This window comes from Canis lupus, chromosome 11 (genome assembly GCF_011100685.1).
Source record: "Canis lupus familiaris isolate Mischka breed German Shepherd chromosome 11, alternate assembly UU_Cfam_GSD_1.0, whole genome shotgun sequence".
NCBI lineage: Eukaryota > Metazoa > Chordata > Mammalia > Carnivora > Canidae > Canis > Canis lupus.
In genome coordinates, this window is record NC_049232.1 from 52,318,740 (window position 1) to 52,341,919 (window position 23,180).

At 37.6% G+C, this 23,180-nt stretch overlaps 1 protein-coding gene across 5 annotated transcripts in view; it reads left to right on the top strand.

The window, feature by feature from the left end:
• Nucleotides 1-23,180, top strand: part of LOC611901 (phospholipid-transporting ATPase FetA-like) — a 123,527-nt gene that overhangs the window by 80,895 nt on the left and 19,452 nt on the right. For all 5 annotated transcript variants that reach the window (XM_038552728.1, XM_038552727.1, XM_038552730.1 and 2 more), the window contains 4 exons: nt 1,803-1,999; nt 4,955-5,163; nt 7,172-7,212; nt 14,405-14,570. In XM_038552728.1, coding sequence (XP_038408656.1) covers nt 1,803-1,999; nt 4,955-5,163; nt 7,172-7,212; nt 14,405-14,570 — 613 coding nt within the window. The remainder of the gene's footprint in view (nt 1-1,802; nt 2,000-4,954; nt 5,164-7,171; nt 7,213-14,404; nt 14,571-23,180) is intronic.

Below are 23,180 nucleotides of genomic sequence, written 5' to 3' on the forward strand. Positions count from 1 at the left end.
CATGTGATACATCCAGCTTTGTTTTCTTTCCCAAGATTACTTTGGCTATTCAGGATCTTTCAGGATTCCATAGAAATTTTAGGATGATTTTTTCAGTTTCTGCAAAAAAAAAAAATGCCATTGGAATCTTGATTAGGATTACATTGACTCTATAGATAGTTGTGGGTATTATGGACATTTTAACAATGTTTACTATTCCAATCCATGAACATAGAATATCTTTCCATTTATTTGTGTCTTCACTTTCTCTCATTAATGTCTAAATTCCACTGGATCATGGTGTATGATTCTTGTAATGTGTTGTTGAATTTGTTTGCTACTATTTTGTTGAGAAGTTTTACATCTATATTCATCAAGAATATTGGCTTACAGTTTTCTTTTCTTGTAGTATCCTTGTTTGGCTTTGGTACCAGGGTAATGCTGGCCTTGTAAAATGAGTTCAGAAAAGTTATCTCCTCTTCCCAAACTTCTTTTCCAATCATCATTCTCAAATTTGTCTTTTTTTTTTTTTTTTTTTTTTTTTGCTTCTTTGTCCCTCTATGTCCTTTTCTCTCAACCTGATAGCAGATTGAGATTATTTGAAACTATAACCTTGGGTAAGAAGGTTTAGGGGCACCTGAGTAGCACAGTCAGTTAAGTGGCTGACTCTTGGTTTTGGTTCAGGTCATGATCTCAGGGTCGTGAGATTGAGCTCCACATCAGGTTCTGCACTTAATGCAGAGTCTGCTTGAGATTCTTTCTCCCTCTCCCTCTGCCCCTCCCGTTCCTCCTCTTCTCTCTCTTTCCCTCAAGTAAATCTTTAAAAAAAAAAATGGTGTCATCTTTAATCTGAACTTTGCCTCCAGGCTGAATCACTTTATTCAATTGGAAATAATTATTAGGCCTTGTTTGCTTAAGATCTCAATTTTATCTCTTCATCTTTGGTGTCTAAAAGCAATAGGCTTTTCCAGTCCTTTGATGACCCAAATTTCTCTCTATTCCTTTTCATTTCTGTTTATCAACTGGTCAATTACTCCCTTTGTTCAGAGGCAGCCAACACACACTAATATTCTAATTATTTCTAACCACTTCCTTCAGAGCTGTAGGCTCAGGAAGCACATGATCTGTCCTCCAGTTTTACCAAATCTTTACTAGAGACATAATTGCCATATTTTCAGCCTTTTTATCCATTTCCTTACCACCCACCTACCTCCAACTGTTAAGCCATTGCTACGTATTCTAGACTTTGGCTAAAACTGCACCTAACTTCAATAATGGAATGATTGAAAACTTGGGTTCTGGAACTGTTTTAAAACCTGTCCCCTCAGCCTGCCTGGTTGGCTCAGCCAGAGGAACATGTGACTTTTGCTCTTGGAGTCATGAGCTCAATCCCTACATTGGGTGTAGAGATTACTAAAATAAATAAATAAATAAATAAACAAACCTGTCTCTCCTAGTTAGTAGCTAAGTGACATGAAGCAAAATACTTTTCTACTCTTAATATCAAGTTCTTCATATATTACTAAAAGATAGGTATTATAAATATTAAATAATATATGTAAAGTTCTTAGCACAGTTCCTGATACTTCATTGGTATTTAATATAGTTTAGTTACTTTTATCTCCCTTCAAGATCTCAAAGATGGCTCCTGCTAGGCTTTCTTTTCATCCAGTACGCTACTGCCTAAAGCCTATGACCTATAGGGCCCCCCTGACCTCAAAGAACAGAGGGAAGTTTGTTGAGAGATAAGTCTCCAAAAGGTAGATCTGAAGCACCATATACCTTGGATGAAATGTTAATTTAATTCTTTTTTTGATTTCCAGATTTTCCTGTTTTTAGGCAGCATGTGTTTTATCCTAGCAATTGGACATGGCATTTGGGAGCACAAGAAAGGCTACTACTTCCAGAGTTTTCTGCCATGGAAAAAATATGTGTCTTCATCAGTTGCCTCTGCCATCCTCATATTCTGGTCCTACTTCATTATTCTCAACACTATGGTGCCCATTTCCCTTTATGTCAGGTAGGCTTTTTTTGACTACTTTGTGTTATAGGGGGAGGGAGCTGACTTTACACTTCCTGCTTAATTCCCCAAATAGAGTGCGTTAAGAAACATTTTTAAAGAAAGCATAGATGGTGTGCTCCTTAACTCTTTACTTTCCACAGTGCTGAGTGTATAAAACACTCTGAGAAATGTCTAGAGATAGGGTTTCCTGGGTGGCACAGTCAGTTAGTATCTGACTCTTGGTTTCAGCTCAGGTCATGATCTCAGGGTCCTGAGATTGAGCCCCACATGTGGCTCCACCCTCAGTGTGGAGTCTACTTGGGATTCTCTCTCTCTCTCCCTCCTGCTTTGTGCTTGCTCTCACTCTCTTTCTCTCTGAAATAAATAAATAAACGCCCGGCTGAAAGATGGCTGTAACCACTAGGCAGCCACAGCCCAGAGGGACCTAAAGGACTTGATGTTTCCCTCTGTTCCCCAGGGCACGACCTCCTTACTATAAAGCCAGTTAGTCTGCACCCTAGACTGGATTTATTCAGTGTTGTTCCTCTCCATTGTATTGCTCTCCTGGGATATGTCATCTATGCATCAACAGTAGCCATATGACAACAACTAAGCAAGGACTACCAAGACAAAATCTTGGGGATGAATGAAAATTTGTAATTCCTCTAGATTTAATTCTGTGCACATAGTTCCTTACCTGATGCTTATCTGGCACATGTCTAGATTTAAAGTAAAATCCATTATGCAAGATTTCCAAAAAAAAAAAAAAAACCAAAATAAAATAAATAAATCTTAAAAAAAAGATAATAAGAAACTGCCAAACTTCTTGTCCAAGTGCTTAAAAAAATGTCTAGAGATTGTATTAAGTACTTTCCATATCCAGAATACTGTGCTAGATACTATGTGAGTTAAACAAAAAGAAAATTGTCCCTGCCCTCAAATAGCTTATAATGTAAATGGCTAAATAAGACATATAAACATATGCGATAATTAGAAAAAATGCACAAAAATTTGGTGATGTTGAAGCACAAACCAGGCAGCCCCTAGTTAATCAGTGAGATAGGTTCCAAACATTCATTTGTAAATCAGTTCATCAGAACTCACAATTTGTTTTCCCGTAGAAACAATGTGGCAAATGGTAGGTAAGTATAATTATGACCTAAATTCTGGTTTCTAAAAGTTGGAGAAGAGGGGCACCTGGGTAGCTCAGTTGGTTAGGTGTTTGGCTCAGGTCATGATCCCGGAGACCTGGGATCAAGCCCCACATCGAGCTCCCCGCTTAGTGAGAGAGTCTGCTTCTCCCTCTTCCTCTGCTTATGCTCTTTCTCTCTCTCTCTCTCAAATAAATAAATAAAATCTTTTTAAAAAATAGTTGAATAAAAGAAGGATGTTTCCTCCTCTTTTTCATGAGCAAAAATTTGAAATAGGTAAAAGAAATCTTTGATCTCCTTTTTCTGTTTTCAACATTCCCTTTCACATACGCACACCCAGACATGTTTTCGCATCCTTCTTCCCAAGTTTCTTAAACTCTGCTCTGTGACATTCCAATCTTAAAAGTACCATAAACGACTATCTTATTAATTTAATATTGATTAAGCACGTACTATGTGCCAAGCACTATATTAGGTGCTAGAATAGAAATGTGAATAATAAGGCAACTGTTTCTCTAGATAAACATGTAGACATGGAAACAAATACTTAAATAATTATGGTACAATATGGAAAATGATGTAATAGAAATATGTATGGGAATGCTATGGGAGACTAGAAAAGGAATGGGTTGGTTCTACCTGGAACCTTGGGGGGTTACAGAAAAAGTAATAAACTGGTATTTGAGAAAAGAGTAGAATTCACCAAGTATAAAATAACAAAACAATATTGTAAACAGGAAGATCAGCATGTAGGAAGGTTTGGTATTTTTTAAAAGCTTGATCTGGTCATAGAACAAGTGAGTAGCCTAGGCTAAAGTGTTAGATGGCCTTAAATGCCAGGCCAGGCAGTTTGGATTTTATCCTAAAAGCAGCAAAGATCTTTCTAAGGAAAGAAATAATATGACTAAATGTTTGATTTTAGATAAATTGCTATGATGGTTAGTATAGCAAAGGAAGGGAGGGATCAAGATTCAATGCATAAGGTCTAGTAGTCAATAATGCAGGCTAGAGCCCACCTACCTCCCCTAAGTTAAAAAATCATGTTGCTCAATGCAGCTGTCTCTTAGAAGCAACCTGAACAAACACACATTAAGCATGAATGATGATAGGAAGGAGGCCCCTTTAAAATCTTAACTGTTTTAAAATGCAGATGCTTGATAACCATAAAAAATCTATAATGTACCTTATTTGGAACAGATGAGGAATCTGACAAAGACAATAGGGAAAATTCAGATAAAGTGAAGAGGACACTTTTGAGGGTGGGAAAGAGGGAGAAGCTACCCCACAGGCAGATTAGGTCAGCCAGGAAATTTATCAGAAGGTCTGCTTCCATAGCTGTTTCTGATTTTCACAGATCCTTCTCTTCTTCTGAAACAAAGAAGCTTCTAAGTGTTTCAAGTTTCCCTCTCTTCCTCACCAGTGGATTAACATGACAGCCACAGTAATCCTCTAATTAGACCTAGGCAGCCTTTTGTTAGTTAATTCTTAATTCTATCAGGCCTTGTATTACTGTAGAAATTCAAAATATTTTACTTTTCCTGGGTATGTTTTGAAAGAAGAAAGAATGAAAGGAGGCTTATGCCCCAACAAAAGTAATCAGGTATGCCTCAGGTAGGAAAGCCCTGAATAATGATCAAAATCAGAATTATATTGGGTTGGCTGGTGGGAAGGATCCTTCAAAATCCATGGTAGGTTCCCAAGGAAGATATTCTGATTTTCAGATGCTCACCCTGACCTATCACAGGACTATTAAGAAGGAAACCAGGATGATGTATTTGATCTGTTCTAATGCAGGACCCTTCTTTTCTTGCTTTCTTTATAGTGTTGAGATAATAAGATTGGGCAACAGTTGCTATATCAACTGGGATCGGAAGATGTTTTATGCACCAAAGAACACACCAGCACGGGCTCGCACCACCACTCTTAATGAAGAGCTCGGCCAGGTCAAATACGTGTTCTCTGACAAAACAGGAACCCTGACTCAGAACATCATGGTTTTCAATAAGTGTTCTATTAATGGGATATTCTACGGTATGCATGTCTTCCTGATTTCCCTGAGTCCTCGGGAAATTCTGCTTTGCAAATTGTTTTCAGGACTAATCTACCTCTAAATCTATATGCTTCTGAAATTCACATTTACCTCTTATTCTCACAACCTTCTCTATTCACTAGGCAAAGATCGCCTACTCTATTCAGTTGCTTACCAAAAAGTATTTATTTAACACCTTATAGAAGTAATCCATTGTGTTGGACATTGGAAATACCAAGATGTACAAGACTTAATCTCTGTCCTCAGAGAAATTCCTGATGTCTTGAGAGTATCAGTTCACTCGCTTATTAAATCAGACAGAGAAACCAGCATATTGTTGAAGCTGCTAATCTCCTGGTTCCCCTTTTGACCAATAATCAGTCTTGAGAGAAGCCATCAAAGGATAGTCATTTTGGTCAGTGTCTCTGATGACCAATTCCATATTCATTTCATGCCTTAAGCATAAATTTATTTTTGTGACAATGTTAAGTCTTCTAGTATGTGAACATTCATGCCCAGTGCACTAACTAGCTGAGAAGGGTGATTACCTCTAAAAAGCTAAAGCACATGGGACATTCTTCTGGGGTGATGAAAAAGCTTTGAAACTAGAGAGATGTGTAGTTACACATTGTGGATGCACTAGCTGCCTCTGAATTGTACCCTTTAAAATGGCTAATTGTATGTTATGTGTATTTTACCTCAATTAAAAAAATGGGATTCCTGGGTGGCGCAGCGGTTTGGCGCCTGCCTTTGGCCCAGGGCAGGATCCTGGAGACCCGGGATCGAGTCCCACGTCAGGCTCCCGGTGCATGGAGCCTGCTTCTCCCTCTGCCTGTGTCTCTGCCTCTCTCTCTCTCTCTCTCTCTCTCTCTGTGACTATCATAAATAAATAAAGAAAAAAATTTAAAAAAAAAAAAAAACTTAAAAATTTAAGGTTAAAAAAAGCTAGCGCACTCTACTATTTCCTGTTATCCCTGTCAAACAAGTTTTCATATGTATAAATTCTGAAAGCCTATTTTTAGATGAGTTGATTTGAGTGAGGATCTTAATTCCTTGGCTCATTGTAAGATGTGACAATATACTGGATAAAGTTGAAAGGGCCATGAGTGTTTCTGTGTGTGGTTGACATCAGACTGTCTTCCACCACCATTCTGTCTGTACTATCTCCTAGCCAAGAATTCTAAACATTCTTGCACTATTTTCATATCTCTTCTAGGTAACTTTTCTGATTGGAAGTCTTCCTGAGGTAGAAGGTCTTTCCAAGATCCAGCGATAACTTCCAACCTAACCTCACTTGCACTTAAGATAGAAGAATTGGGGCCCAAGAAAATGACCTTTTCTTACTATTGGCTTGGGGAGTAGATCATATCAGGGCACAGAGGACTAGGTGGCCTGAGGGTATTCGAAGTAGCTTGACTGGAAGTCTAGGATGATAGAATCAGAAGAAATAAGCTGTTTCCTAGGTTTATTCCTCTCAAAAAATTGAAAACAGGGATTCAAACAGATAGATCTATGCTGACATTCATTGCAGCATTTTTCACAATAGCCCAAAGGTAAAAACAACCATGTTTCCAACATCAGTTGAATGGATAAACAAATTGCAGTATATCCGTGCATAGGAATATTATTCAGTCATAAAAAGTAATGAAGTTCTGAGACATGCTCCAACATGAATGATTCTTGAAAACTTTATGTTAAGTGAAATAAACCAAACACAAAAGGAAATATTGCATGATTCTACTTACATGAAATATCTAGAATAGACAAATTCACAGAGACAAAAAGTAGAGTTCACCACAGACTGGGAGGAATTGGAGACTTTCTGTTTAGGATGCTAAACAAAGTTTGGAAATATGTAATGGTGATTGTTGCACATTGTGAATGTAATTAATGCCACTGAATTGTACACTAAAAAAGGATTAAAATTTTATATATATTTTACCACACAACAAAATTTAAACCTTTCTCTAAAACCCTTGTCAAGTCTCTGTTTTATTTCCTTACCAACAGGTGGTGGCTATAAGAATGAACAGAATGTGGATGTCTCTGATGTGAGTGATTAAAGCTCCCTGCAAGGGGGATCCCTGGGTGGCTTAGGGGTTTGGCACCTGCCTTTGGCCCAGGCATGATCCTGGAGTCCCAGGATCAAGTCCCACATCGGGCTCCTTGCATGGAGCCTGCTTCTCCCTCTGCCTGTGTCTCTGCCTCTCTCTCTCTGTCTCTCATGAATAAATGAATAAAATCTTAAAAAAAAAAAAAAGCTCCCTGTGAAATGCATGTGGTTGCTGAGGCCATGCTGCATAGCAGCATCTTTGACACAAATTGGGAGTCCCTTAGCCCCTGAAATAGTAAAGTTTTTATTGACCCCAAAATATCAGAAAGCATTATATTAAGTGGCCTATGTCTATTTGAGGGTATTTGGATTCATGTTTTAAAATGAAAATAATGGGGCAGCCCCGGTGGTGCAGCTGTTTAGCGCCGCCTGCAGCCCAGAGTGTGATCCTGGGGACCCAGGATCAAGTCCCACATCAGGCTCCTTGCATGAAGCCTGCTTCTCCCTCTGCCTGTGTCTCAGCCTCTCTCTCTGTGTGTGTGTCTCTCATGAATAAATAAATAAAATCTTTAAAAAAATAAAAATAAAAATAAAATAAAATGAAAATAATGTTCTTGGTTTTTTTCTGTTTAAAAGATAAAATCTATGCTCAGTAAGTCCAAACAATACAGAAATGTATGAAGAAAAAGTTTAAATTACTCAATCCCTTGTAGAAAACCAATGTAAAATTTGGGAATATATTCTTTCAGATAGTTTTCATGTGTATATATGCATACATGTATACATAGAGATCTGATGATAGATATATGGAGGATGGGAGAGAGGTGGGAAGAAAGAAAATGGGAGGGAAAAAAAGGAAGGAAGAGGAAACATTATAGCATGTTTTCAGCTTCCTTTTTATTTACTGGTTATATATTGTAGTCTTCTTTCCATGTCCATAAATTTAGGTCTATAAAAAAAATTTAGGTCTCTAACATCATTTTGAAAGAGTGGCATATCCAGTTGTGTTGGTGTACCTTAATTTATTTAACTAATCCCCTATTTTTGTTTCATTTTCTTTTGCTAACATAAATACCATTTGTGGAAAGAGCCCTGGTACATACATTTTTTTGTCTCTTCTGATAATTATTTCCTTAGAATAAAGTCCTAGAAGTGAAGTTTACTTGTGAAAGGGTAGCTGCATTTTTTTTAAAATTTTTATTTATTTATGATAGTCACAGAGAGAGAGAGAGAGGCACAGAGACACAGGCAGAGGGAGAAGCAGGCTCCATGCACCGGGAGCCTGATGTGGGATTCGATCCCGGGTCTCCAGGATCGCGCCCTGGGCCAAAGGCAGGCGCCAAACCGCTGCGCCACCCAGGGATCCCTTAATGCACTTAATATTGCCATATTGCTCTCTAGATAGATTACATAAATTTATAATCCCACCAAAAATATATGAGAATTCTTTTTTCCCCACATCCTTATCAGTACTGGATATTAATAATCCTTTAATCTTTAGAAATTTAATTGGTGCAAAATGGCATCTCATGTAACTTACCTTTCTTTGATCACTAATCAGGTTGAATCATTTTTTGTGTTTATTTTCCTTCCTCTACCCACTTTATTTCCTATTTATAGTTATTTTGTGAGTCACCTGTTCATATTATTTGCCCTTTTTTCTTATTTGAAAGTACTCTGTATATAGTAAAAAATAATAGCTCTTCTTTTGGCACATACATTACAGTTACTTTCCCCATTTTTGTCTTTTGTTTTTTGTTTATATATTTTTTTCTGTGTAGAAGTTTCTAATATATGTGATCGAATCTGTCCGTCTTTTTAGGATTTGTGCTTTTAAGGATTTATAGCTTTAGGATTTGTGACATATTCAATAGTCCTAACCCACACAATTATAAAAATATCTTCCTTTTCATTCTTTTCTCTTTCTAACTAGTTCATTTTGACTATTTTCTGCAGTATGGGATCTCAGCTTTTGTTTATGGATTTGATTTTAACATCCCTTCATAGGGCTTTCTCTGTTACCTTCATGGTACTCCTCACTCTATCCCTTTCCTTCTAGAACCAATTCTATACCCTCAGCCACTTGACTTATGTACCAAATAGCTAACTCCAGCTCCCAACTACTGCCTCATCCATATCTATCCAAAGAGATTGGAAAAGGGAAAGAAAATCCTTTTTTTGTTTTGTTTTGTTTTGCCTTCAGTCTTCTTCCAGGCACTCTGATAATGACCTTGGTAATATAAACAAAGTTATAGTTTGTAGAGAGTAAGTACTTATTCTGGAGTTTCTTTCCACTACCTCTTCTTTCCATTACTGACTAACCATAACATGTTTTCCACTGGATCAGTAGAATCTTTGTTCTCTTATAAACAAGCTTACCTATAGACTTAGTTCTTCATTAAAAAAATGCTTTTTTCTCCCTGCCTTGATTCAAACATGAATTTCCCTGAGAACATCCCTTTTCTTCCATCTCTCCTATTCCACATACCAAAAGCCTGAAAATACTGCCTTCATTATCCTGTACCACTTTTAAACCATTACTTTTTCTTCCTCATATAGTCTTTCCTCCTGTGATGCTTATGACTTCTGCCAATACTCCTTTTTCATTCTTCTTGTCGTTGACATCTACACAGCCTCTGGCTTCTTCACCTCATTCACTGAGGACTTTGAAACTTGGCTCCTATTCTCCCTCTCCACTCAATCCCTACTATTATCTTAGGTAGTGTTGGCTTCTTTTATGCAAGATCTATCACCGTGGATGATTTCAGATGTCTGAAAAAATATGTCTTTCAGGTGATCTCTTGTACTCAAAAAACCTTAATCTCCCATTTCCACGTCACCATCCAGAATGGTACTCCCTTGTCATGATCTCTGATCACACACTTTATTTGTCCATCCCTATTGGTACTTGACTCCTGCTATGCCTGCTTTCTTATCTTAGGAAGATTTACAAACCCTCAACTCTCTTTTTCTCCAGTCTGTCAATCCTTCATGACTTGACTTCCTTTCCTTTCTTGCCCCCTGTCCGTACCAAGATCATAAACATTCTCAATACCTTACTACTCCTTGTTCTCTTTAATCACCAAGCAAATCTCATCTTTTAAGTAACCAAACCTCTGTTCCTAATCTCAGAGTACCAAGCAGTTTTTGGAGGTCAGAGACTCATTAAAAACTCGGAGACTCCAACAACTTCTAGGCTTCCAGTGCCACTTGGATGATTTTTTACTAATTTGTGATCAGCTTCATACTTAATTCTGCACATTAACTATTAAAGAATTCACCACTCTCAGGCCTTCTACCATGCCCCTGTCTACCCTCAATATGCAGCAGATGATAGTCTTCAACTTTACTGAGAAAAATTCCAACTATCAGCTAAATACCCTTTTCCATTCATAAATAGCCTACGTTTACATCCCCGGAAAGGGTATCACTTTTTCTTTCAATACTCATCTCTGTATTCTAGATTCCATCCCTTCCTACTTCAGCAGGAACCTCCTATGTTCTCCTTCTTAATACCTGAAACTTATCTTCCTATGTGGTTTTTTCACCTCAGTTCAAGTTTTCCCTTTCTTTAAAAAAATACTTAGCACATCCATAAAATGGAATATTATTCAGCAGTAAAAAGAAATGAACTATCAAGCCACACACAGACACAAAAGGAAGAACTTTAAATGCATATTGCTAGGGATGCCTGGGTGGCTCAGTGGTTGAGTATCTGCCTTTGATTCAGGTCGTGATCCTGGGGTACTGAGATTGAGTCCCACATCACGCTCCCTGCTGAAAGCTTGCTTCTCTCCCTCTGCCTATGTCTCTGCCTCTCTCTGTGTGTCTCTCATGAATAAATAAACAAAATCTTTTAAAATATGCATATTGTTAAATGAAAGAAGCCAAACTGAAAAGGCTATATATACTGTATGATTCCAACTATATGACATTCTGGAAAGGGTAAAACAGTAAAGACAGTAAAAAGATCAGTGGTTGCCAGGGGTTTAGGGAGAGGTGGAGAGAGAGATGAAGCATTGGTGCACCGGAGATTTTTAGGGCAGTGAAACTATTCTGTGTGATATTATCATGGTGGATTAATTACAATATGCATGTTTCAAAACCCATAGAATTATACAATGCAGAATAAATTCTAATGTAAACGATAGACTTTAGTTCATACTAATGTATCAATATTGGTTCCTCAATTGTAACAAATGTGCTACACTAATGTGGGATATTGGAGTAGAAAGGAGAGAGTATAACGAACTCCATGTACTTCTGCTCAATTTTTCTATAACCTAAGACTATTTTAAAAAAGACTTAATTTAGAGGTGCCTGGGTGGCTCAGTGGTTGAGCATCTGCCTTCAGCTCAGGATGCGATCCCAGGATCAAATCCTGCATTGGGCTCTCTGCAGGGAGCCTGCTTGTCCCTCTGCCTGTGTCTCTGCCTCTCTGTGTGTCTCTCATGAATAAATAAATAAAATCTTTAAAAATAAATAAATAGATAAAAATAAAAAGACTATTAATTTAAAATAAAATAGTTAAAATAACCCTTAGTCCATTAGCCAGAGGCAACCAGTAATAATAATTTTTATATTTTACTTTATTCATATATTTTTAAAAGCACTTAGAGCGATTCCTGCATTACCCTCTGGCCATTACCTGTCTCCATCAGTCCAAAATACTTACTGAGCATCAACCATATGTCAGACTTTGAGTAAATATTAGTGGTTGGAGGAAAACAAAAGAGACTTGTTCCCTACCTTCAAAGACTTGGCCTACTCAAGGAGGAGCCATATAAGTAAACAGGCAATTACAGAGATCTCTAACTCCTCACCTTTCTTTCATTCTTCAACCTACTCTCTGTAATCAGACTCTGTCCTGTCATATCCACTGAAACTATCCTAGCCAAGGTCACTAATGACTACCTTGCTCTTATGTCCTTACCCAACTTCTCTGCAGATTTTAACACTTAAACTCCACTTTTTCTTAAAGTTTTCTTGTCCATTGGCTTCTGTTAAATAATGCTTGTTTTTTTCTTCCTATTTGATTGCTTTTTCCTATCAGCTTGGCCATAGGTACTGGTGTTCTTCAAGCCTCTCTTATTGAACCTCTTCCCCATCTGTATAATTCCCCTGAATAATCTCATGTATTTACATGGCTTTAGCTACCACCTACTTACTAATGACCTCCAAATCCATCTATCCAAGGAATCCTTTGTAGCTCTCTCCCACCCACAGCCAAAACTAAAAATATTTTATAAAAACTGTCTATAGCTATGTCACAGCACCTCAAGGAGTTTCCTCAGTTGCCACCTCTACCCTCCATTCTGAATCCCCTTCCTCTCACCTGATATCCCAGTTTCCATCCTTTTGTCTAGTACCTGGATTTGCCTTTCAACCTTAACTGGATGTTTGATTTCAGTTTCAGAATTATGCATAAATGCTGCCTCTCAGATTGTGCTATACTGCAGCTCCAAGCCCACCCTGCCTCACTCCTGTATCCAGCCAGGTCCAATGTTCTCAAACATTACTTGTCTGGAAGGGGAGATTAGAAACCAGCTCAGACATCTTACCTAAGCTTCAAAACTATATACGTCTACTTTCATTGCTATCTGTAAGTCCTTCAAGTATCTCCAATTCAGCCTGTCAAAAACTTCTTCCTGATAGGTATCCTATCTCAGTGAATAGTGTTATCATCTATCCAGGGGCCCAATTAGAAATATAAATTTTTCTTAACTCTTTGCCTCTGTCACCCCTCATACCATGTTGTATCAATTCTACCTTCCTATATTTTCAAATCATCACCTTAATTTAGTATTTATTGTTACTGCACCATTTCTCTTGTGAATTACTGAATGGCCTCCTAACTGGTCTCCCTGCTTCTCATCTTGCTAGTTCCAATATATTCTCCATGCTGCTACCAGAGGACTTTCTCTGACACAAATCTATTATGTCACTTCCAGCAGAAAATTGCTATGACTAGGGACTGCATGTAAATGGCAATGCAGGATCTACCTCATGCCTACCTCTCCAACTTTTCTCTCATCACTCACCAGCTTCAGTTTCAAAGAACATGCCAGTTTAAGAGCCCAATTCTAGAAAAGCCTCAGGAGATGCTAAGTAATGAATTATCTTAAATTACTGAACTCACAAACTTCCAGAGCTCACAATTCTGTGATTGGTCAGGTCTGGGGCTTGGCTCTGAACCTGACCATACTTGATCACTGCTATGACAAAACTCCTTCTAGGCGGGATATAGAAAAGAGCCAATATAGCTTAATACAAACTCCCTTTTCCCAACATAGCATGAACGAGGACAGTTCTGACTGTACTTGACATATTGGGGCCCAACACAGGTAGCACCACAACTACAAAGAACTGGAGAAATATCCTTGAGAGTTCTGGTATGGATTGGAGAAGTCTGTTACTAACATGACACTCCAGGATGGAGATAATAGTGTTTCGGGCCAAATTGAGTCAGAAAAAATATTTACCCAAGGTACCTAAAAGCCTAGCTGAAATGGAGAATGAGAGTCTGTATCTAAAGGGGCCAGGAAAATGTTAGTGAATATTAGGTCCAAAGATTGAGACAAGGGCAATGACCATGAGGATTAGAAGCAATAAGGAACCAGGTATGCTGATGGGTTAAGTAAAATGATACAACCTTACCTCTATCATACAGTATTCCTCTCTAACCCTGTGTGGAGTTAAATAGAAGTAGTGCAACACAGTGATATCACTGTACTTAAAATTCTGTTCCCTTTTCAGCACCCAAAATCAGGGCAGCTAGAGAAAAAACTTTTTCCAGACCCCATTTACTATTATGGAGCAATTACCTACCCTTATATCCTCAGGTTTGATTATCATGGATTTGGGACTTGGAAGAGTAGAACCTAAAGATGGCCACTGATCATTCCGGGTAGCTGGGGAAGAAAGTGAACCAGAAGGGTCTGCCAAGCAGTGCTCAGTTTGTCTTCTGTGGGATGGATCTTTTCTGGCCCAAGTGAATGGATGGTCCAGGTCAGAGCTACAAAGGCCTTAGAAACCAGCACAGAATTTCCTCCATTTATCTTGATTTTCTCTTCCCATCCTCCTCCTAAGAGTTCAGAGTTCTCATCATATTACAGAAGTTGTCCCCACATCGGTCTTCTGTAAAGTATCAGACTGCCACTGAGAAGTTTGTTCTGGCTTTTATGTTCCAGGAAAGGGAAAAGGTCGACTTCTCCTACAACAAACTGGCTGATCCTAAGTTTTCATTTTATGACAAGACTTTGGTGGAAGCAGTGAAAACAGGAGACCGCTGGGTGCACCTGTTTTTCCTCTCACTCTCATTGTGCCATACTGTGATGTCGGAAGAAAAAGTGGAAGGTGAGGAGGGGTCTAAGGCCTCACTGACTGAGCATATGTCATAGAATCTAGGATGGCTAAAGGGGGCTTGGTTTGATATCATTTGTAATGACTTAATCTAAGAGCTTTCTAATAGGGAACATTGTCTAGCAATGAAATGGATAGGCAAGTAGTGAGTTTATAGTCACTAGAGATATTCATGTAGAAGACAACCTCTTATTCTTAAAGAAGATTCAGTCATTGGATAGGGGTCAAACTTGATAATACCTAGAGAGCTTCTGCTCTTGAGATTCAGCAGTGTTCTGTCACAGACCCTATCTGAATTGTCCCCAAGATCAGCCCCATTTTCTCTGACAAGACTTCCTAAAGGATGAGTTCAGTTGTCCTCTTCTTGCTTCACATTTTTACAGTATCCCCACATATCCTAGTTTCTAGTTTCTTTAGTAATCAATATGACTATGACATCCATGAATTTATTCAAACCTTTTTTAGAAATAATGAATGGGAAATGACTGATTAAAAATTAAGGCTTTTGGGGCACTTGGGTGGCTCAGTCAGTTGAGCATCTGACTCTAGGTCTTGATTCCGGTCTTGATCTCAGGGTCATAGATACAGGCCCCAGGTTGAGCTCTGCACTGGATATGGAATCTACTAAAAAAAAAAAAAAAAAAACTGGGGATCCCTGGGTGGCCCAGCGGTTTAGCACCTGCCTTTGGCCCAGGGCGCGATCCTGGAGACCCGGGATCAAATCCCACGTCGGGCTCCCGGTGCATGGAGCCTGCTTCTCCCTCTGCCTATGTCTCTGCCTCTCTTTCTGTGTGTGTGTGACTATCATAAATAAATAAAAATTTTTTAAAAATTTAGGAAGACGTGTATGTGTGTGTGTGTGTGTGTGTAACAAATAAGAATTTAGGCAACCAAATAAATTATATCCTTTAAAGGCAATATACCTTTAATATAATACTACCCTTAGTAATACCTTATATTTGTATATAACTTTAGAGTTTTACAAATTGATTGCATTTATGTTATATCCACAATCTTCATAACAGCCCTCTTAAGTAAACAGAACAAGAAAAATGACCTCAGTAGTATAGAGAAGGACACTGAAGCTAAAAGAGATTAAATGACTTGCCTAAAATCCTATAGTTAAGAAGGCAGAGATAAGAAGCCAAATCTCATGTCTCTTGACACCATGAGATCCCACCCCACCACAGGTGTCTCTGGACCTGATGGTCTAGCAAGTTGCTATTATTTGAATTATATTTGGAATTGTCCTTGTTTATTGCCTTAAGCGACAAGGTAGGAAACAAGTAAATAGTCTCATTATCCCATAGATACATCTTATGTCTGACCCAAAATATATGTCCCATATGCCTTATTCACAATTATAAGACTATAATGATACATAACTGTTTTTAAAACTCAAATTAACCTTCAGAAGAGAAATGATCCAAAATATACCTCAGGTTGTGGTGATATTTTAAAAGATGGGTTATGCATTTTTCGGTGCTACATTGTTTGCATTGATCAGTGCAGTTTTTCTTTTATTTTTATTTTTAAAGATTTTATTTATTTATTCATGATAGACATAGAGAGAGGCAGAGACACAGGCAGAGGGAGAAGCAGGCTCCATGCCAGGAGCCTGATGCAAGACTCGATCCCGGAACTCCAGGATTGCGCCCTGGGCCAAAGGCAGGCACTAAACCACTGAGACACCCAGGGATCCCCACAGTGCAGTTTTTCATTCCATTCTCTTTATGACCAAAATAATTTTTTGACCAAAATAATTTAAAGCAGTTATTAGAATACAGTGGTTTGTGAGAGAAAAAAATAGTATATGTCACAACTGAGGATTGAATTCAAGGATTTTTGTTGTTAATTTTCTGAAATGTTTCTTCACAATCTAGGAAAGTATTTTTTCAACTATGGACACTGAAAACTATGAGTTAAAATCACCTTATAAATGGCAAAATGGGAAAGAATAAATTTTAATTTACTCTGCTGTAAAAAAAAATTAAAGAAGAGTTACAGAAATACCTTGAGTAACGTAAGATTGAAAGACTCATTCTTTTTTTTTAATAATAAATTTATTTTTTATTGGTGTTCAATTTGCCAACATACAGAATAACACCCAGTGCTCATCCCATCAAGTTGAAAGACTGATTCAACAGAGTGAGTCATTTAGCTTCCCAGGGTAAGAGTTTCAAAGGTAAAAATAGTCATTTATTTTTTGAATTTTATTTAAATTCAGGTAATTAACATATAATGTATTATTGGTTTCAGACGTAGAGATCAGTGATTCATCAATCTTATATAATACTCAGTACTCATTACATCACATGCCCTCCTTAATGTCCATCACCCAGTTATGCCATCCCATCCTGCTCCACTCCAGCTTTTTCCTATGACTAAGAGTCTCTTATGGTTTGTCTCCCTCTCGGATTTCATCTTGTTTTATTTTTTCCTCGCTTCCCCTAGATCCTCTGTTTTGTTTCTTAAGTTCCACATATGAGTGAGATCATATGATAATTGTATTTCTCTGATTGATTTATTTCGCTTAGCATAATATCCTCTAGTTCCAAACATATTGTTGCAAATAGCAACATTTCTTCTTCCTTTCTTTCTTTCTTTCTTTCTTTCTTTCTTTCTTTCTTTCTTTCTTTCTTTCTTTCTTTCTTTCTTTCTTCTTCTTCCTTTATTGCTGAGTTCATTATATATATATACCACATCTTCTTTATCCATTCATCTGTTGGTGGACATCTGGGCTCTTGCCATAGTTTGGCTATTGTGGACATTGCTGCTATAAACACTGGGGTGCAGGTGCCCCTTCAGATCACTGTATTTGTATCTTTGGCATAAATACCCAGTAGTGCAATTGCTGGGTCATAGGGTAGCACTGCTTTCAACTTTTTGAGGAACTTCCGTACTGTTTTCCAGAGTGGCTGCTCTAGCTTGCATTCAAACCAACAGTGTAAGAGGGTTCCCCTTTCTCCACATCTTCATCAATACCTGTTGTTTCCTCATTTTAGTCATTCTGACTAGTGTGAGATGGTATTTCATTGTGGTTTTCATTTGTATTTCCTTGATGCTGAGTGATGTGGAGTAGTTTTTCATGTGTCTGTTGGCCATTTATTTGTAGTCTTTGGAGAAATGTCTGTGCATGTCTTCTGCCCATTTCTTGACTGGATTTTTTGTTCTTTGGGTGCTGAGTTTGATAAGTTCTTTATAGATTTTGGATACTAGCCCTTTATCTGACAAGTCATTTGCAAATATCTTCTCCCATCCTGTAGGTTGCCTTTTGGTTTTGTCAACTGTTTCCTTTGCTGTGCAAAAGCTTTTTATCTTGATGAAGTTCCAATAGTTCATTCTTGTTTTTGTTCCTTTGCCTTTGGAGACATGCCTAGTACGATGTTGCTGCAGCCAAGGTCATAAAGGTTGCTGCCTGTGTTCTCCTCTAGGATTTTGATGAATTCTTGTTTCACATTTAGGTTTGTCATCCCTTTTGAATTTATTTTTGTGTACTGTGAAAGAAAATGGTCCAGTTTCATTCTTCTGCACGTGGCTATCTAATTTTCCCAACACCATTTGTTGAAGAGACTGTCTTTCCCATTGGATAGTCTTTTCTGCTTTGTCAAAGGTTAGTCGACTACAGAGTTGAGGGTCCATTTCTGGGTTCTCTATTCTGTTCCATTGATCTATGTGTCTGTTTTTGTGCCACTACCATACTGTCTTGATGATTATAGCTTTGTAATACAGCTTGAAGGCCAGAATGCTGATGCCACCAGTTTTGGTTTTCTTTTTCAATATTCCTTTGGCTATTTGGGATCTTTCTCTGGTTCCATACAAATTTTAGAATTATTTGTTCCAACTGTATGAAATAAATTGATGGAATTTTGATAGGGATTGCATTGAATGCATTGATTGCTTTAGGTAGCATAGACATTTTAACAATGTTTGTTCTTCCAATCCATGAGCATAGAATGTTTTTCTATTTCTTTTTGTTTTCCTTAATTTCTTTCTTGAGTGTTCTATAGTTTTCTGAGTACAGATTCTTTACCTCTTTGGTTAGGTTTATTCCTAGGTATCTTATGGGTTTTGGTGCAATTGTATTTGGGATTGACTCCGTAATTTCTTTCTTCTGTCTCATTGTCAGTGTATTGAAATGCAACTGATTTCTGTGCGTTGATTTTATATCCTGTGACTTTGCTGAACCTTACATGAGTTCTAGCAATTTTGGGGGTGGAGTCTTTTGGGTTTTCCATATAGAGTATTACATCATCTGCAGAGAGTGAAAGTTTCATGTCTTCTTTGCTAATTCAGATGCTTTTTATTTCTTTTGTCTGATTGCCGAGGCTAGGACTTCTAGTACTATGTTGAACAGTGGTGGTGGTAGTGGACATCCCTGCCATGTTCCTGATCTTAGGGGAAATGCTCTCAGTTTTTCCCCATTAATAATGATATTTACTGTGGTTTTTTTATAGATGGCTTTTATGATATTGAGGGATGTTCCTTCTATGAAGAGCTTTACTGAGGAAAAGATGCTGTACTTTATCATATGTTTATTCTGCATCAGTTAAGGGGATCACATTGTTCTCATCCTTTCTTTTATTAATGTAGTGTATCCCATTGATTGATTTGCAGATATTGAGCCATGCTTGCAGCCCAGGAATAAATCCTACTTGGTCATGGTGAAAATCCTTTTAATGAACTGTTGGATCATATTGGCTAGTATTTTGGTGAGAATTTTTGCATCCATGTTCATCAGGGATACTGGTCCGTAATTCTCCTTTTTTGTGGGGTCTTTGGTTTTGGGATCAAGATAATGCTGGCTGTATAGAATGAGTTTAGAAGTTTTCCTCCATCTCTATTTTTTTGAAACAGCTTCAGAATAATAGGTATTAATTCTTTAAATGTTTGGTAGAATTCCCCTTGGGTAGAATTCCCTTTTGGTAGAATTCCAAGATGGGAAGTCATCTGACCCTGGACTCTTGTTGGAAGACTCTTAATTACTGCTTCAATTTCCTTTCTGGTTAGAGGTCTGCTGAGTTTTCTATTTCTTTTCTATTTCTTCCTGTTTTCTATTTCTTCCTGTTTCAGTTTTGGTGGTTTATATGTCTCTAGGATTGCATCCATTCCTTTTAGAATGCCTAATTTGTTGGCATATAGTAACTCATATTATGCTTTTATAATTGTTTGTACTTCTTCAGTGTTGGTTGTGATCTCCCATCTTTCATTCATGATTTTATTTATTTGGGTCATTTGGGTCCTTTCTCTTTTCTTTTTGATAAGTTTGGCCAGGGGTTTATCAATTTTATTAATTCATTCAATTCATTCAGAGAACCACCTCTTAGTTTCATTAATCTATTCTACTGTTCTTTTGGTTTCTATTTCATTGATTTCTGCTCTAAAATCTTTATTAATTCTCTTCTGCTGGGTTTAGGCTTTATTTGCTGTTCTTTCTCCAGCCCCTTTAGGTATAAGGTTCTTATTTCTTAAGAAAGGCTTGTATTGCTATATACTTCCCTCTTAGGACCACCATTGTTGCATCCCAAAGGTTTTGAACAGTTGTGTTTTCATTTTCATTTGTTTCTGTTAATTTTTTAAATTCTTCTTTAATTTCCTGGTTGACCCATTCATTCTTTAGTAGGATGTTCTTTGGCCTCCATGTATTTGAGTGCTTTCCGTATTTCCTTCTGTGATTTTCAGTTTCAAACCATTGTGGTATGAAAATATGCAGGGAATGATTCCAATTCTTTGGTACTAGGTGAGACCTGATTTGTGACCCAGTATGTGATCTGTTTTGGAGAATTTTCCATATGCACTCAAGAAGAATGTGTATTCTATTGCTTTAGAATGGAATGTTCTGAATATATCTGAGAAGTCCATCTGGTCCAGTGTGTTATTCAAAGCCCTTGTTTCCTTGTTGATCTTCTGCTTAGAGTATCTGTCCATTGCAGTGAGTGCGGTGTTAAAGTCCTCAACTATTACTGTATTATTATTGATATGTTTCTTTAATTTTGTTATTAATTGGCTTATATAATTGGCTGTTCCCATGTTAGGGCATAAATATTTACAATTGTTAGAAATTCTTGTTGGATAGACCCTTTATGATATAGTGTCCTTCCTCATCTCTTATTATAGTCTTTAGCTTAAAATCTAATTTGTCTGATATAAGGATTGCCACCCCAACTTTCTTTTGATGTCCATTAGCATGATAAATGGTTCTCCACCCCCTCACTTTCAGTCTAAAGATGTCTTTGGGTCTAAAATGAGTCTCTTACAGACAGCATATCAGTGGGTCTTGCATTTTTATCCAATCTGATACCCTGTGTCTTTTGATTGGGGAATTTAATGCATTTACATTCAGAGTAACTATTGAAAGATATGAATTTAGTGCCATTATATTACCTGTAAAGTCATTGTTTCTGTATATTGTCTCTGTTCCTTTCTGGTCTGTGTTACTTCAGGACTCTCTCTTCACTTAAAGGATTCCTTTTAATATTTCTTGTAGGGCTGGTTTGGTTATCACACATTCTTTTAGTTTCTGTTTGTTCTGGAAGTTTTTTATTTCTCCTTCTATTTTGAATGACATCCTAGCTGGATAATGTATTGTTGGCTGTGTATTTTTCTCATTTAGCACCCTGAATATATCATACTGGTCCTTTCTGACCTACCAGCTCTCTGTGGATAGGTCAGGTGCCAGTCTACTATTTCTACCCTTGTAGGTTACAGACCTCTTGTCCCTAGCTGCTTTCAGGATTTTCTCTTTGTCTCTGAGATTTGCAAGTTTCACTGTTGTATGTTGGGATGTTGACCTATTTTTACTGATTTTGAGGAGGGTTCTCTGTTCCTCCCAGATTTGAATGCCTGTTTCCTTCCCCAGATTAGGGAAGTTCTCTGCTATAATTTGCTCCAGTTTACTTTCTTCCCTCTTCTCTCTTCTCTTCTTCTGGGATCCCAATTATTCTAATATTGTTTCACTTTATGGTATTATCTCTCAAATTCTCCTCTCGTGATCCAGTTGTTGCTTATCTCTCTTTTTTCTCAGCTTCTTTATTCTCCATCATTTTCTCTTTTATGTCACTAATTCTCTCTTCTGCCTAATTTATACTAGCAGTTAGGGCCTCCATTTTTATTGCATTTTATTAATAGCCTTTTTTATTTCAACTTAACTAGATTTTAATTCTTTTATTTCTCCCAAAAGGGATTTTCTAGTGTCATCTATACTTTTTTTCCAGCCCAGCTAGTATCTTTATAATTGTTATTCTGAACTCTAGTTCTGACATCTTACTTATGTCTATATTGATTAGTTCCCTGGCAGTCAGTACTGCCTCTTGTTCTCTTTTTTTGAGGTGAGTTTCTCCATCTTCTCATTCTTTCCAGAGAAGAATAGATGAATGAGATAACAAAATACTAAAATAGTGATGGGCACTGAGCGGGGCACTTGACGGGATGAGCACTGGGTGTTATGCTATATGTTGGCAAATTGAATTCCAATAAAAAATTAAAAAAAAAATTTTTTTTAAATACTAAAATGGCAACAATGACCTCAGAGAAATATACACTAAACAACTCAGAAGAGATTTGAAACTGAAAAGAAAATTTTTTTAAACAAAATATAATCAGACAGGTGAACACAATAGAGCAATTCACTGGATCTTGTGTGTATTTTGGTCCATTTGTTAGAAAACTAGATCCCAAAATTTTAATGAAAGAAAATCTTATATGTCCAAAACCTTTATATGTCCATAACCTTTATATGTCCATAAAAATTAAATACAATGAAAGGATAGAATGTAACTATAAAAGTAAAAATTAAAAGACAAAAAAAGGAATATAAACATATAGGTGAACAGAACAGAGCAATATACTATATCCCGAGTGTATTTTGGTCTGTTAGAAGACACTACATCTCAAAATTGTAAAGAAAGAAAACATATATATACAAAAATAAAATTAAATACATTGAAAGGATAAAATGTGACTGTAAAGATGAAAATCTAAAAATATTTTAACAAAGGGATGCCTGGGTGGCTTAGCAGTTGAGCATCTGCATTCAGCTCAGGGTATGATCCTGGGTCCAGGGATCGAGTCCCCCATGGGGCTCCCTGCAGGGAGCCTGCTTCTCCCTCTGCCTATGTCTCTGCCTGTCTCCCTCTGTGTCTCTCATGAATAAATCTTTTTAAAAAAGACTTTAGGGGGATCCCTGGGAGGCTCAGTGGTTCAGCACCTGCCTTTGGCCCAGGGCGTGATCCTGGAGTCCCAGGATCAAGTCCCACGTCGGGCTCCCATCATGGAGCCTGCTTCTCCCTCTGCCTGTGTCTCTGCCTCTCTCTCTCTCTCTCTCTCTCTCTGTCTATCATGAATAAATAAATAAATAAAATCTTAAAAAAAAAAAAACTCTAGGGATGCCTCGGTGGCTCAGCAGTTGACCAGTCTGCCTTTGGCTCAGGTCATGATCCCGGGATCCTGTGATCAAGTACCACATCAGGCTCCCCACAGGGAGCCTCCTTCTCCCCTGCCTGTGTCTCTGCCTCTCTGTGACTCTCATGAATAAATAAATAAAATCTAAAAAAAAATAAAATAAAAAGTTGAACAAAACAGAAAAGAAGGAGAAAGAAAAAAAGG